Below are 17,258 nucleotides of genomic sequence, written 5' to 3' on the forward strand. Positions count from 1 at the left end.
TCTCAGTGATGAGCGTTACTAAAATATCATGTCCATAAACGGAAAGTATGCGTCATTGCGAATAGTTATTCAATGACAGAAACTGTCCAAGTCCATTTATCCAAGATATGTATTAGGTGTATGTGTCGGAGCGACAAGCGATAGCTCCTCTAACAGTAATCGGGGATTGGGCACTAATACAACAGCCGCTTGTCTATCAAGTAACGTCCTAGTATGCCCTTGGACAAAATTTGTGCCAATGTGTGCGAATAGAGAAAGCCACGTGATTGTAACTCGCCAATGATAAAGTGGTTTTCAAATCGCTCTCTTTCTCTTTGTTCTGAAGTCACAACGGTAATTTGTGAAGCCGTGAATATAAGAAGCCGTGTTCGAGGTATCATCGATGTGCGAAGAGTTATATCTTCTCAACAACTGATGTTCTAAATTTGACCGTATTTCCGTCCACATCGATTTGAACTTCCATTGAATGAAACTTTTCGGTCATTACTGTACAGATTGTAAACGTTGTATATAGAAAGTACAGCTATACACTGGCTGCGAATGCATTTCCACTGCCTGTTCTGCTTATATTATATGGCCTAAAGATCGTGTTGTTGGAGATTTCTGAATTAAAACCCTGTGAAACTTTTTCAAAATTGGTAAGTTTAACATACAATAATTACTGTTAACTTTGGCGGTTATTTAACAGAAAGCTTAACTGTAACACGAACTTTCTCAATAAATGCATATTTGTACTTCCCATTTGGAATTACTGTTTTGATTAATAATCCTGTTATAGAAATGAAAGAAAACATGAGGGTATAGTTTCATTGAGTTATATATTTTGTGACCTTTAACAATGAACGTTACTTTTTGAAAAGTCGCCAAGTGTTTGTATAAGTTACGGTGTTCAGTTTTATTTCCAGTGAATCAAATTATGTTTTTTTACTCTTGCATTTTGATTATCTATTAAGAAAATGCTGTGTAATTTTTATTTGTTTGGTGTGAAATATATTAAGATGTTATGTTTATTTTGCATTATTTTTTCTTTGTAAAGAAGAAACTAATTAAGCTGTGAACGTAATTAAAATCATGTTAAAAGCAATTCTTAATTTTAGTCAGTTTTCTATGAGAATATGTTTCCGTCATTGCACAAAATTCTAATAACTGTATTAACAATTTTCGTCAAAGTGAAATTTTGAAACAGTTAAACTCAACAAGTCAGTTCAGTTGATTTCTGGGATAGATAGTGAATGCACTTATTACCCTACTGAAAGGAGACTGACGGTTTGTAATGTGTTTAGAGTCGCCAGATCTTTCAGAATATGATATGTTTAAAATCTACCAGAGAATTTGAAGGAGCATCTTTTCATGGAATGACTTTTTAATGTTTAGTCTTTTACTTTTACTAAGACATATGAAACCAACTGTCTTTGAAAACCAATAGATAATACAGTGTGAATTTGCATTTGCGTACCATGAGATAGGAAAAAAAAAATTATTGTCACCACATAATATCCTAAGGAAAAAATGTTACTTAGCATAACAGAAAAGTATATACAATGTTTGTATATCTCAAATGTGATAAATTATCAATGTTAAGTAACTCTTTCAAACTGGAAACTGGTTTTGTGCTATTTCTGTCAATGAAACTTTAATAAATATTGTATATTTGTATGAATTAAAAAAAATTGCTTCAACAGTTTCACTTGAGTGGAATGTACCTATGTCTATTTATTTATAACACAAGCAATTAAACTGGTGTCTAACTATGCAAGCAAAGAAATATCACACCATGAACAAGGTAGTTGGTGTTTCATTATAGCAGAGAAAGAGATAATATTTAGATGTGTTGATACTTATGTAACATAAAACAAAGTCAATATTGTTATATTAGTGTACAGCATTCAGTAATTTATATTTATGCATAGGTGTCATTTGCAAGAAGGGACAATGAGACATGTCCTCCTTTTATTTCAACAATGACATATATAAACATGCTTTGTATATCAGTGTGTAGGGCTTATAAAAATTAATGTTTCTACCAATTTTTATCATCATTACTATAATTATGATTGAACAGAAGCCCAAGATATACATTTTTTAGTTGATTGACAACCCATAAAATTCTTAAAAATGCTTAAATAGAAAAAAAGAAAAAAATGCATCTGGGTCTATTTGACCAAAATATAACCCTAACATATTTCAAGTTAATCTGCTGAGAAGTGAAGGAGTGGTTGTTGTTCGAAAAGTGTGGAAGAAGAAAAAAAAAAAAGAAAAATTTTATGTCTATCTGCAGAGACAAAATAGATTCAAGTAATAGAAACATTATATTCAAGTGTTTTAGGATAGATTATGCACATATTTTTCTGTTAAAAAGGGGTTGACCATTGTTAATATGTTAAAAATATTAAAAGTAACCATAAAAGTTCTTTTTCAAAATATTATTGATTTTTTAAAACCCACCACAAGCTTTGACAGAGCCATTTTCCTTGTTATGGCTGACAGTCTATTCATCTCTCTAGCCCAGTGGTTCCCAACCTTTTTTATGCCCTGCACCCCTAAAAAATTTTAATATGTTCTCGCACCCCTCACAGTAATTATTTATTTAAGAATAAAAGTGAAGGTGGCCAAAACAAATGTTATCTTGCACCACTGGTTGGGAACCACTGCTCTAGCCCATCAATGAACAACACTTAATAAAACTTGAATCAGGGGGTTACTTCAATATCTTTATCATCAGTGGACTCTGCAAATGAAATAAAAATTCTTCTTGATGTTAACAGAAAGTATTGGTTATTTGGATTTCTTATTGCTAGTTTGCTAACGGGAGTGACCAGCAAGAATTGACTGAAGTTACTGGAAATTATATTTCATAAAACCTCGTATTCTCAGCAGCAAAAGCCCCCTTTCACTCAGGCTCTTCAATATTCGTTCATTGGATCTCTCTTTTCTGAAAAACCTGAATCCACTTCTCATATTGGTTTAGTTACAGTAAACTATATAATTCTTATTCTACTATGTGGATTAGACTTCATTTTTAGCTCAAACATCAAATAACTAAACCAATGCATTGTTAACTTAGATTTAATAAAATAAATTATTACTATAATGGTTTTTTAGCAGTAATTTAAAGTACAGAGTGATTACAAGGAAACCCTTTTTTTTTTACAGTGATTATAGTTTAGGGGATACTTTATGCTTCTGAAATATAAAGAATTTTTTTTTCAGAAAAGTTTGGGTACAGTACATGCTGATTTAAAATCTGTAACAGTTGTTTGTTATTAAGTATGAAGGGCTGTCTGTGCTCTTCTCACCATGAGTTTTGAAACCTAGTTTCTAGTGGTATAATTCCACAGAGATCTTGCTGTGCCATTGTGGAGCATCTGTATCAGTATATCGTGCTTATTGATAATTAAATCTATTGCAAACATCATTTGTTCTGGGCAGTTTCCAATTATCTTCAGGATATTATGTACATTGAAACACTTTTTACCAAAACATGTTTACCATCTGCTGACACTATAGCTATTTACCAGTATTCTTTGCCCATCTAAGCATTGAGAATGCTTGCTCCAGTCTCTTATACTGCACTTGAATGCATTAGGCAAATTCTAACTTGCAAATTTCTCTACCAACTTTAATGTGCCCTCTATCCTGGTACTATATATAAGCACCTCATTCAGATAATGTAATCACTTTTCTCAACAAGACATTTGACACGTTTCTATCAATAAGAGTGTTGTGGTTATATACTTTTATGTTGTGAATTTGAACGGAGTCAGTGTTTCAACAGTTATCTTTTCATTTATAATTATGCATTACATTTTTCTGATTTCTCTCTCAGTCAGATTATCTTTTTCCATTCTTTCTTTGGTTTTCTGGCTAGTTTGTTGTTGGGATTTATTGGGTAGAGATGCTTTTGTTAGAAAGGTGTTGTTTACCATCTGTCCTCGAGAACTTACAGGAAGTTCCTTTTCTCTATTCCTTGTTTGCTGAAGTTCAAAGACATTAGAATTCCAAATTGATACTTTCCATTTATATTCTATTTTATCAACATTGGTTTCTTGTCTTTCAGGTTCTAATTTGAAAGTGCTAGCCTGTTGACTTTCCAGACTACTTCTTTTGTTTCTGAATTTATTGGTTCCCATAATAAGGTTCATTCATATTATTAAGGATCTTTGGTTTAGGCAGACATATGGCAACAGCATCAGTGACTATCCTGGGGCATGGGGGAGAAATGAGAGCACAATTACATCACTTCCTGGACATTTGAAGTTCTTTCACTAGGGATCCATGATACTTTGTGTTCTGACCTCAGGGTTTGTTATTCAATTTACATCAACTACTCTACCAATATGAGTTCGGCTTGTTGCATTTTTACCTCTGACAGATTCGTGAAGAGTCAAACTCTGTTTCCATGTCATAAGAGAGTTGTTGGTCAAACAGGCAACTGAGATGGTTAATCCCATTCTTCCAGGAATTTAGTCCCATTTATTTATGGTACATAATGAAACAGAGAATTGATGTATTTTGGCTCAATCAATTATTAGATCCTCCTTGCTTCACAATGGAATCTTTTCTCATCCTACAATGGCACTTTGCACCATCACTTTTGGTGACCAAGTTTGATGTTACTAATGCTTATCTTCATATTTCTGCAGCAGAATCTTCCCAAATGTTTTTTAGGTTTATGAACAAGGGTCACGTGATTACAATTCTAGGTCTTACATCAGCACCTTATATATTCTGCAAAGTTGTTCGAGCTTTTCCTTATGCCTATCCACACATCATTATAAGGACTCCTGGCTCTATCCCCTCATTTAGCAGAACAACAGTCTCGTATTATCCTTTTAGAAGTTACAAAAGCAGATTTCCTTATAAGATTAGAAAAATCTACTTTGTCACCAGTGCAGTATCTTGTCCATTTGAGTGTGTTTTTCAATACTCACTTAAGTCAAGCTAAACCAACCTATCACAGGCTTTAAACTATACAAAGATCTGACAGGCTGTTACTTCTGTCTTTTTCTCCTATTACATGGATGGTTCTCTCTCTTTTGGGACGAGCAAATGAGATCTCTTCAGTGGTCACTGCACAACCAATGGATCATGCAGTCAAATTCTTTGGATCATCTTGTTTCATTACTCAGAAGCAACACTACTGTTGAAGTACCCATTCCATCACCTTGTCATGAGATCCATCTGTTCACAGATGCATGTCTTCAGGTAAGGGGAGCTTACCTTTAAGATCAGGAGTTCCAGGGTACTTGAAAAGAAGTTGAGTTTACCCTCCATATCAACATTCTCAAACTTCTTGCAGTACACTGGGGTATAGCTGAATGTCTGTTTCTCTTGAAGGGAAAATATATTGTGATAAATTTTGACAATTCCACAGTTGTATCTCAGATTTCTCATCATGGAGGCACACATTCTCAAGACCTTTGTTTTCATACTGAGGATCTTCTGTACTGGGCTCATTCCCATTGTATCATTCTTTTAGCATGTCATGTTCCAGGAGTGATGGATTTAATTGTAGATCATTTGTCTCAACCCAACTGGATTCTGATGAGCGAATGGATACTACATCATAATGTTTTTCAGTGGATTTGCTCTGAGATTGGGTCTCTCCAATACATCATCCCTAAGCATTGGTAGAAGATGCATTCAGTCAAGACTTGACAGGTTTACATCTGTATGCTTTTTCCCCAGTTCAGCTACTGCCCCAGGTTGTGACTATGGTTTGTTCTACTCCCTGTCAAGTTCTTTTGGTTTCAACTTATGAGCCAGCTTAAGCTTGGTGTTCTCTTCTTCAGTATCTGCAGGAATGTCCATCCCTACCTTTTCCATTTTAGAAGTCTCTGTTGAGACCATTTCAATAAGACATTCTCCATCCAGATGATTAAAAACTCAGTCTTCATGCTTGGAAGTTATGTGCTCCTTTGCCTGACATAAGGGTTTAACTTCCAAGGTTTCTCTGCACTTAACTAAATCCCTATGTAGGCCAACCAGGATCATTTATCAATGGAAATTGAATATTTATTATCAGTGGTGTCTTAAAAGGAAGTTAAATCTTCATCCAAACATTTCTATCATTTTTTGTTTTATATAAGGTATTATTTTTAGGTATTCTAAATATTTGAAGATTTTTAAATTACATTTTTATGAGGTCTATTAATTTTTTTTTTTATTCTTTGGCCCAGATGATGTTTTTAGTTATTGAATTGGGATTTCACAGTTGTTTTACATGAGTTGTCTTATCCTTCTTTTGAGCTCTTTGCTTTGTGGTCCTTATTTCACCTTTCTCTTAAATTGTATTTTTTGTTGTTGTTGGATTGTGGATGTAATTGGTTAGTGTTGTTTGCAATCTATATACTTATGACTCTTTATTGTTCCACATTTGTCCTGCTTTGAGCAGATAGGTCTTTTCTTCTCAAGACACTGGCAGCCAGTGAAAAGGAAAGATCCTTCTTACCATTCCATTTGCCAGCCATTTCTTACCTTTCTGACCACTCTGATCTTGAACAATTGTTATGTTCTGCCAAGTCCTTAAGTGTTATGTGGCTCACACTAACTCATTTTGAGGTAGTGGGAACTGGGTATTCATTCATTGAGATCCTTCTATTTCCTATGACTTATCTCCCATTATCCTCACAAGGTGGCTTTGCAGATTTATTCACATGGCCTATAATGGATTATAGTTACAGGAGATGAATCTTTTGTTTGTTACTTTTCACGAGATTCATCTTATCTCTTTGTCATTAGCTGCCTGGTTGAATTTCTCCCTGGAAGACATTGTTTGGGCTGGTATGGGGACTTCTACTAATATTTTCTATTTTATTACTTACATGATCTGGTAGTTTCTTCTTCTGAGGGTTTTCAACTACCCCCCTGTAGTTATTTTGACAGCATTTGTTAGACTTTAATCAGAGGTAATTTTTAAAATCACATACTGTTTTATTTCCAAAGTCTTTAATTTACTAGATTCCATTGTGTGGCAGGTATGCTTTCTCTTGTCAATTCCACACTGGCAAACCAGTTTCACTATAATTACTACAGTAAAACAGTTTCCAGTTTCAAAGTACAATAAAATACCAATAACTTATTATACAAGATTAAAATTAATAAGAAAGCCAATGAGACTGGAAAACAGTTTCATACACTCTATATGTTGAGGCATATATCAGTGCATCATCTTGAGGAATGTAATGTTTAGCAAAATACAACCCATATTTATACAATTATAACAAGACCAAATTGCATATTAAAGAATTTCATGCCATCTACTGACATTTTCATCAGGTACACCATCCTTGTTTATAATTTGAATTAGTTCGTACGTTTAATTATCTCAATAGATTCATGTATATTATTACTAGTCAAATTTCCAGGTTGTGTTAAAAGAAGTTTTTTTCCCCATTAAATTGTATGTTTAGTTTCACTGATGTGTTGTGTTAAAGGTTAAATGGTAATATTATTGTGTTTAACATTTCTTTTGTATTCATGAATATTAAATTTTAAATTTCTTCTAGTTTGTCCTGTGTAAGCTATTTTATAATCACATAGTGTAAGAACAAAATTTTCTAGTAAATCAGTTTTATTTTAACTGTGGTAAAAAGTTGGGTAATTTGTTTATCAATTTGTATATCAGATAATAGTTTGTTTTTTAAATATTTTCATTATTTGTTAGATAAACCCGGTATAAATGATAGTACCAAATATTCTTTACTTTTTTCAGCAAATGGTTTTAAAACCATTAGGTTAACCTAATATTTTTATCCCTGTTTCTTAGTTTCTTAACAGCTCTGTCAACAACAGCAGGATTAAAAACCTTTTCTGTAGCTATGAGCTTAATTAATAACATATTGTTACTCATTGTAAACAGGCTGATATATTTTTTGTGCCATTTTTCCACTTCTGCTTTATACAGATGCTTTCTGTATAGATCATGCTTGCACCAGCCACTTCACCTTCTCAGTGTGGGAACTTGTGTATCGTGTCAGGGGACGGTAAACATGTTTTGGAAGTTAACATTTTCTTAAACTGAAAATGTATTTCCAATAATACTTACCTTCACTGACACTCTCCTGCCCTACCACCCTGCTAAAAGCTGGTTTATGTCATGAAAAAGTAATTACATTATTGGATGAGGTACTTATATACAATGCCTAAATGGAGAGCACATTGAAGTTAGGGGAGAAATTTACAAATTAAAATTTGTCCAAGGCATTCCGACTGGGTGTAAAAGACTGGAGCAAGCATTCTCAGTGCTTAGATGAGCAAAGAGTTGAAACTCTGGAGATTGAGAAAGAGCTATAGTGTCAGTGGAAGTAAGAATTATTGTAAATTAATTTTCAGTTTAGGAAAATTTTAATTTTCAAATATTTAAGGATGTATTGATAAATAAAAGAGAGAGAGAGAGAGAAAGAAAAGTAGTAGTAATTTTTGGAAAACAAATTTACTTTTACAGTTATAATAATTTTGGAACAACCTTTGATATGTTTAGTCTTTGAATAAAACGTAGGATTCTCAACGTGTCTGTTAAAATTTCTTACATGTTATGACCATTGTGTATTACCAGTGCTGTGTTTTATATGCTTTGAATATGAAACTGTTAAGACAATAATATGGAAAATTTCCCAAGTAAGACAGTTTTGTATTTATATGAAAGGTTTACAACATAAATTCTATGTATTTAAGTACAAAAAAAATTACTGTATGTGCATCTCTCTATGTTTACTTGGACTGCAAACTTTTTTCTGTAATTTTTGACAAAACAACTTGACAGTTTGCTTATAGGCTTTTGACCTATACAGAGCAATAAATGAAGAAAAAAAATGTCATAAGTTTTGTGAGGAGTCCCCAAGAAGTTGAGCTTAAGGGTAAATGTTTGGGGACTTTCAGGATTAGCTGCAAAAATTTACAGGAAAACTTATAGACATGAAATTGTTGTTCCCAGTGAAGACTGTGTTCAGTTGTGGAAGTTTATCAATACAGCCTCATATGAGATTTAAAGGGTTTGGAGAACATTCAAATTTGGCTACATGAAGTTGTAAAAATAGACATGTAAATAGCCATACAAAATGTTTTAGCCTATTTGATGGTTTTTGTGATTTTTTTCAAAGCTGTTTATTAGGGTATATATATATGTTTAACACATTTATTTTTCAAAATGTGTTCATGGTCTCTTTCCATTTTATCTGAATGATGATTTACCTTTTGTACTTTAATAACATGAGCCTTATGCATGTATTATATGCCTTCATTGACTTAATGGTAAATTCAAGATTTATAAAATTTATAAAATTGGGGTTCAATACCTGTGATGGTCAGAGTGTAGCCCAGTGTATAGCATTTCATTTTAAACACAGACAAAATATACAAACACAGACTACATTCAGTCTAACTATTTCAGATAGAAATTTTGTTTTGATTGAAAATAAGTTATGCAAGTTACATTTGTTATATGAGGCCCAATGTTAAGAACAGGTAACCTAAAGGGTTCCTTATGGTATCATATATTCTGGATAGCTGAGTGTGAGCAGGGGTGCAGCCTTGTGTATTACCTATGATGCTAGTTAAGCTATCACCTTTTTAGATTTGTTTTCAAATGAGCTATGGGGTTTGCTTTAATACTATCAGAAGAAAATACAAGATTTTTAAGTGCCTTTTCCTAAGTGTTGGGATTCCATATTTACAAAAAATAATGCAATTAAGTATGTTAACTGAAGTGTTTGAAAGAAGATAGAACATTTAGAAGCATTCTAACTAATTTCAGAGACAGCACAACATTACTTATGCATTTGTTAACATTAGTGACTTCTAAATTTCAGCTAATAACATCATTTAAATTGGATGAAACACAATGCATATAATTATTTTATTGATCAAAAAAAGTTTCCACTGGACAGTTCTTTCTTCTTCTCATCACACCTTAACTTGTCAGGATTCTGATTGACTACAAACTTTTTAAAATCTTAAAACAATCCATCTTTACTTAGTATAAGTTTAAAAAGTTACACACATTTTGATGTAAAATTATATGGCCAGTTGAAATCTTAGTTCATTACTGATTGCTTACACTCTTGACTGAACTTGAGAAAATGATTAAATGCTTTTCAATATATCCTTGAACAGTTCCAAAGGTTTTAATGAACCAAGAGATACTTTATAATTCCTTACTGGTCATGTTTTTTTTTGTGTATGTGTATATACAAAAAACAAAAACATTTTCATTACCAGTTCTTCTCATTATCATTAACTCGGAGTGGAAAATATTGGTGGTCATGGCTTTCAAACATGTTGGGGATATTCCTTCTATTAGACAAGGTCCAAATGCAGATACCAAACTGGTTAACAGCTATGGCTAATCAGTTAATTAATGGTTAGTAATTCCTGTGCCCTGAATCCAAAAATTATATCCACTTTTATCCATAATTTACATATTTTTCATTAAATGTTATATGTTCATCTATGTAAGTGAATCATTTCCATTGAAACTGAGTCACATTTTTTTGTGATTAAGATGTTGACATCCATTAGCTATAGGTTTCTGTAAACCATTTGTGATGTGAGAGTCTTATCAATTGTTCTAGAGTCCACAAGAAATGCACTACTAGTATATAAATGGCTAACAGGCCACATATCATGTAATTTCTGGATAGTAATTGTGCATGCACTTTGAGATTATTTTTTTCTTTCATTATTATTTATTTGTCACTATGTGATTGCGTAAATGACCCAAATATATTGTGTTAAAGTTTTGGTAAATTTGTTGTTAAGAAACAAAGACAAAACACAACAGAATTTATCAAAATGCACATTACACATATTTTGGCATAAAACTTCAATACCAAGACAAATAATTGGATTTGCACAAAGTTTGCACTCCTTGTGTCGAAAAGTTGAGATAGAGGACTCAAATTAAGAAAAATGTCTTCATCTTTTGGAATTTTAGTTCTCTAAAGTGAGCCTAGAAATCTTGGAAATGACTGCTGCAAGGCTGCAACACTTGAAATAGATAGAAACCTTCAGTCTGCTGTAAGGCCTGAAGTACCTGTACCTACTTCACTTGAAACTCTTGATACAATTTCATCTTATTCTGAATCTGTCAACTGAAGTGATGATAGGGATTGTTTTTGATCTGAAATGTCTGATTTGGTGACAGATTTTGGGGTTCAGATTTTGAGCTGAAAACTAACTTTTGTTAGGGATGTAATTTTACTGGGAGAGAAATCATGAGAAAGCATTTATACTATATTTTTTGCAAGAAGATTCACTGGTTTATTGTGACAGTATTTCTGAATTAATACCAACAGTACAAGCTGTAACCTATCAACAAAGTTAATATGAATTGTTCATTTATTCCTCTGAAATAATTCTAAAAACTGTTCTCCTTCACAGTGGTACCATATATGCATCTGTTTTTATTGCTCATTCAGTTCACTTAAATGAAACATGAAAATTTCAAACTTCTTTAATAAGGTCAGATGCAAAGAACATATTTGGCTGCTTTGTTGAGACTTTGTATGTTGTTGGGTCAACAGTCTGGTTATATAAAACTTCAGTGGTTTTTTTGTATGAATGGGGCAGCAAAGCATAAAATCAACACTGGATGAAGAAGCAATGGTCACTAAGAGTCAGCTTGATATCATGATTAAAAACATTTAATGTAAAACTGTAGTTGACGTGAAGAAAATCCTATTACCTATACTTCGCATACAACTGGGCTTGATGAAATTGTGTGTGAAAGACCTTGGATAAAAATGGTGACTGTTTCAAGTATCTATGTGAGCAAATCCCGCCTCTTTCTTAAAGGGCTTTTTTTATTGGATCTCATATTGGGAAATTGACTTTGGGTGAACAGTTCAAAAAGGACAATAAGAAAAGTTGAAAAAAGTGTGAATTGACTTTTAAGATGTTACTGACAAATATTTAGAGAATAAGGACACAAATTATGAAAATACTGTCAGTAACATGCTTGATAAATTCAAAGAGTTTGGTTATAATATAACGTTGAAAGTTAATTTCTCATGCTTACCTGTGGACTATTTCCTTGAAATTTTCAGTTTTGTCAACAAGGAATGAGAGGAAAGGTTTTATCAAGACATCAGGGAAACTGAGAGGAGATATCAAGGAAGATGGAACATCAGCATGATGGTTAATTACTGCTGCTCATTGAAACAGATTGCTTCAGTTGCAATACATGAAAGACAACAACACATAGTTTTGAGACTAAAACACGGATTTCAAAAAAAAAAATCAGGATGAATGAAGATGCATAGTTGTTTGACGTTAGTGTTCTTCCCTTCAGTATGTTTGTATTCTTGGTAAGAAATTATTTACAAAATACATTCTTGTGGTAAACAAAATAATAATTTGTTCTGAGTAAGAGTTTTTCTTCTCTGTTTTTAAAAATTTTTTGTGTTAGAAACATTTGTCACAACGGTAATTTGTGAAGCCGTGTTCGAGGTATCATCGATGTGCGAAGAGTTATACCTTCTCAACAACTGATGTTCTAAATTTGACCGTATTTCCGTCCACATCGATTTGAACTTCCATTGAGTGAAACTTTTGGTCATTACTGTACAGATTGTAAACGTTGTATGTAGAAAGTACAGCTATACACTGGCTGCGAATGCATTTCCACTGCCTGTTCTGCTTATATTATATGGCCTAAAGATCGTGTTGTTGGAGATTTCTGAATTAAAACCCTGATAAACTTTTTCAAAATTGGTAAGTTTAACATACAATAATTACTGTTAACTTTGGCAGTTATTTAACAGAAAGCTTCTGTTATTTAACTTCTTTAATAAGGTCAGATGCAAGGAACATAATTGGCTGCTTTGTTGAGACTTTGTATGTTGTTGGGTCAACAGTCTGGTTATATAAAACTTCAGTGGTTTTTTTGTATGAATGGGGCAGCAAAGCATAAAATCAACACTGGATGAAGAAGCAATGGTCACTAAGAGTCAGCCTGATATCATGATTAAAAACATTTAATGTAAAACTGTAGTTGACGTGAAGGAAATCCTATTACCTCTACTTCGCATACAACTGGGCTTGATGAAATTGTGTGTGAAAAACCTTGGATAAAAATGGTGACTGTTTCAAGTATCTATGTGAGCAAATCCCGCCTCTTTCTTAAAGGGCTTTTTTTATTGGATCTCATATTGGGAAATTGACTTTGGGTGAACAGTTCAAAAAGGACAATAAGAAAAGTTGAAAAAAGTGTGAATTGACTTTTAAGATGTTACTGACAAATATTTAGAGAATAAGGACACAAATTATGAAAATACTGTCAGTAACATGCTTGATAAATTCAAAGAGTTTGGTTATAATATAACGTTGAAAGTTAATTTCTCATGCTTACCTGTGGACTATTTCCTTGAAATTTTCAGTTTTGTCAACAAGGAATGAGAGGAAAGGTTTTATCAAGACATCAGGGAAACTGAGAGGAGATATCAAGGAAGATGGAACATCAGCATGATGGTTAATTACTGCTGCTCATTGAAACAGATTGCTTCAGTTGCAATACATGAAAGACAACAACACATAGTTTTGAGACTAAAACACGGATTTCAAAAAAAAAAAAAATCAGGATGAATGAAGATGCATAGTTGTTTGACGTTAGTGTTCTTCCCTTCAGTATGTTTGTATTCTTGGTAAGAAATTATTTACAAAATACATTCATTGTGGTAAACAAAATAATAATTTGTTCTGAGTAAGAGTTTTTCTTCTCTGTTTTTAAAAATTTTTTGTGTTAGAAACATTTGTTCAAGTATAAATGTGTGAGTTGAGGTAAGTCCAGCTATTTGAAGATAGTTTCTAAGTCTTGGTGTACTGAACAAATACCATGTATGCCTAATATTGGTTGAATAAGAAAGTTTTGAGAATCTGTTTACAAGAGTGTATAGAAGGTGAGCTTCTGGTGGAGTTCAGAAGAGCATTTCCAAAGAAAGGGTCAGCATTGGAAAAACTTTCACCACAGGTCTCAGTTGTATGTTCTCTTTTCGGAAATACTGTTTACTGAGTGTATGATTCGTATTCTAACCAATCCTCATTCTAATTATTTATAGGAGCTAGTTTTGATTATGTCTATTATATTTCTTTAAATATTTTTCCTCTTTATTAAGTTCATTTTTCTGGGATTAGATGCAACATGCTTTAACTAACTCCAAGAGATAATGTGGCAGTTGCATGTATACTGCTCAAAACAATGTCTATGGTAATAGATCTAGTTGGTCTAATTTTATGGATAGACTAATGACCTTAATCTATTAAAATAATAAGATAATATGTTTCGTTTACAAAAACAATTTAGAAAATGTACAAACCTTTCTTGTTTGAACAGCTTTGTGTCCTTATGCAAGAAAACAATATGATAGAGTGAAGTTGTTATTGCCTACCTGTAGCTGGCAGAATTTAAGAAATTTGACTGTTTCAACTTACCCAATTAACCTCTCTCTCCCCTATTCAGGACACTAATTAAGCTGGTGCATATTTTTTTCTAATTTGATATAATTATTGTTATATTATGAAGAAAAATTACTTTTTTACTCATATTCAATGATGATACAAGCAGAAAATTATATTGAATTTAACAATTTAAGTTGGATTTAATACAGCAAGAAGGTACAGTTCCAGTTCTGTAAGCTTGTATTTTGGCTTGAAAAAAAAATTTCAATCAGTGTTTTATTAACCCTTTCACAGTCAGGCTCAGTACTACATACATGAGTTTGTCTACACATTTCAACACATTAAAGTTGTTCTTAAACTAAGACTGAATTCTGATTTTTTACACCCCTCAGCCTCTTATTATGACAAACATTATTTGTTAGTTAAGCAAACCAATAATAATTTATTCAACCAATCTTAACACTTGAAATCCATTAGCAAAATGATTCCATTTTCTTTATTTAAAAAAAAAAGCTTATATCTTGGAAGTCTACTCAATTAAGTTAACATTCCATATACAATTCAGTTGTGATTAAAAGCATCAAACCTTTAAAAAGAAATTTTTGAGTAGAATTAATATTTGGTGCATATATTGCTATGTGTCATAATTTATTCTGGGCAGATCTCCAGATTTATTATGTTACTTATTACAAATAATGATTTATATACAAGTATTTTGCAAACTTAGCAACAATTCTGAGTATTTTGTCTAGTCTGGAACTGAATATTTTATTGATGGTTCACAATGAATGAATAATTCAGTGTTGATATTTGTACAGTCCACTAAACAGTAAGGCATCTCTTGTTGCTAACATGAGTTTTTTCCAATGAAATAATGTAATGTCTTCATAGAAATACTAATGTTAAGAGAATTCTCTGAAGTTGAATGTTTCATAAATGTTCCTGGTCAAATATTTGTACTTTTCCAATCAGTAAGCGTTTATCACAGTTACAGCGTATGAGGTTTGTAGTATACTGACTATAACAACTAAGCAGTATCATTCAACTGCCTCTTGAAGCATCAGTTTATAATCTTTTGGAAAAATTCTTAAAAGTTCAGTAGGCAACAGTGTAAAACATGTACTGTTTATTCTCACATTCAAGACTTCTAAAAATTTGGAGAACAGGATGGGCTTTTGCAGTACACATTTAACAATGTACATTACGTGTATTTCTAAATAAATATTAAACTGAAACACACAGATACTAAAATAAATGTATAACAGTAAATCTATTTCAATATATATTTTACTTAAATAAAGCATCATAAGCAGAAGATATAATAGTATTATGGAAATTCAGTCATTTGGATAATTTAAATTTTATATTCATAACATGATTCATACTTCCATAATACATCTCAATTGTTACCAGAGAAAATCAATAAAAATGAGTAGGACACAAAACAGATTTGATGCATATAGTGTATGATGCTTGCATACATTTCTAGTATGTATTTCAAATCTCTAACTTTCACATTTTTCATTTGAGGCTAAATGATAAATGTTATAAAATAAACCTAAGCTTAACAATATGTTACAAAATATATCAACACTTTGTGAGAGGCATGTGCCTCTATCACTCATTCAATGATCCACTTTTGCTTATTATTGAAACTTATAATGCCATTGATTTATCTTTTACAGTTAGTTACTCTATACTACTCAAAAATTAATATGGATATTTGAAGTTTTATACTTATTTGCAGAAACTATTAAAATGATGAACTGAGGCCTTCACCTTCTCATTACCATTTTATATATATATATTTATATATTGTGTAAGATAAATATAGTTAAAAATATATTGATCAACAAAATAAAAATGTATTTACTCATATTGTAAGGCTTATGGCCCTTTGGAATAATGGGATGTAATCAATCTAACCCAATTGATATAGATTCCAGTTGCTTGACTTGAAGAAAACTGAAAATTTTTTATGGTAATTAACCAGTCAAGGAAAAACACTGACATCTAATAATTTGTTTTGATACTATATGACAATGTTATTGTTAATTTTTGAGAAAAATAAATGGATATTAGACTGCCCTAGATCTATGCCTACTTCTACAACATAAAATGATAGTTAATTTGTGGTGAAAAATAGGTGGAATGGTTCGGTTGGAGTTTCGATCACCTTCATCCAAATCTTAAATCCTCACCTGTTTATACACCATTAAACAATATAATTGATTCCTGGAAAAAAGAAAACATGCATGGGTGGACCCTTTGACCCTCCTCTAGATCCATGTTTTCATATATGACATCAAAGAATACAGTTATTATCTTCCAGAAAAAACCATTAGATAGGGATTCTTACAAAAAGAAAATTTTACACCTTTATGTAATACTTGAATATCCAGAGAATTGACAGGTGCTGTCAGCCAGTTGCCTTTCTTCTCTTCATCAATTCAAAATTTCTTGCAGATAGATTTGGAATAACAGAGATGGGACAAGTAAATTTAGTGTCAATGGCAATCAAACCCATACCTTTCGAGTTATAAAGCATTCTCCCACTATGCTTAATGACAAACATAATGGCAGTATTTCAATTTTTTTGATATTCAAAATAATCAAAACCTCTAACTTTGATTGGTTGACTGTTTTCTTTACATTAATCGATATAATTGCAACTATTAGGTAACTGATTAAATAGCTAGCAAATTAATTAAAACACTAAGAATATAACTTAAAAAAATATACTGGTTATAATAATCATGAAAAATAGATTGAACTCACAGCTAAATTGTTTCATTTTTATTATTTCTCTACACAAATATGTCTGGCAGAAGAACAGAATAATGTTGCTGTTATACAAGACCAAT

At 32.0% G+C, this 17,258-nt stretch overlaps 1 protein-coding gene across 6 annotated transcripts in view; it reads left to right on the top strand.

Moving 5' to 3' along the window:
- Positions 1–232: 232 nt before the first annotated feature.
- The window catches only part of LOC143239908 (uncharacterized), a 62,871-nt gene continuing 45,845 nt past the window's right edge, over positions 233–17,258 (top strand). For 2 of the 6 annotated variants that reach the window (XM_076481541.1, XM_076481569.1), the window contains exons 1-2: positions 12,425–12,711; positions 13,377–13,640. In XM_076481541.1, coding sequence (XP_076337656.1) covers positions 13,626–13,640 — 15 coding nt within the window. In that variant the 5' untranslated portion in view covers positions 12,425–12,711; positions 13,377–13,625. Of the gene's footprint in view, positions 639–12,419; positions 12,712–13,376; positions 13,641–17,258 lie in introns of those variants that run through there. The other 4 variants (XM_076481588.1, XM_076481560.1, XM_076481550.1 and 1 more) reach the window with 4 other exon arrangements.

This window comes from Tachypleus tridentatus, chromosome 2 (genome assembly GCF_004210375.1).
Source record: "Tachypleus tridentatus isolate NWPU-2018 chromosome 2, ASM421037v1, whole genome shotgun sequence".
NCBI lineage: Eukaryota > Metazoa > Arthropoda > Merostomata > Xiphosura > Limulidae > Tachypleus > Tachypleus tridentatus.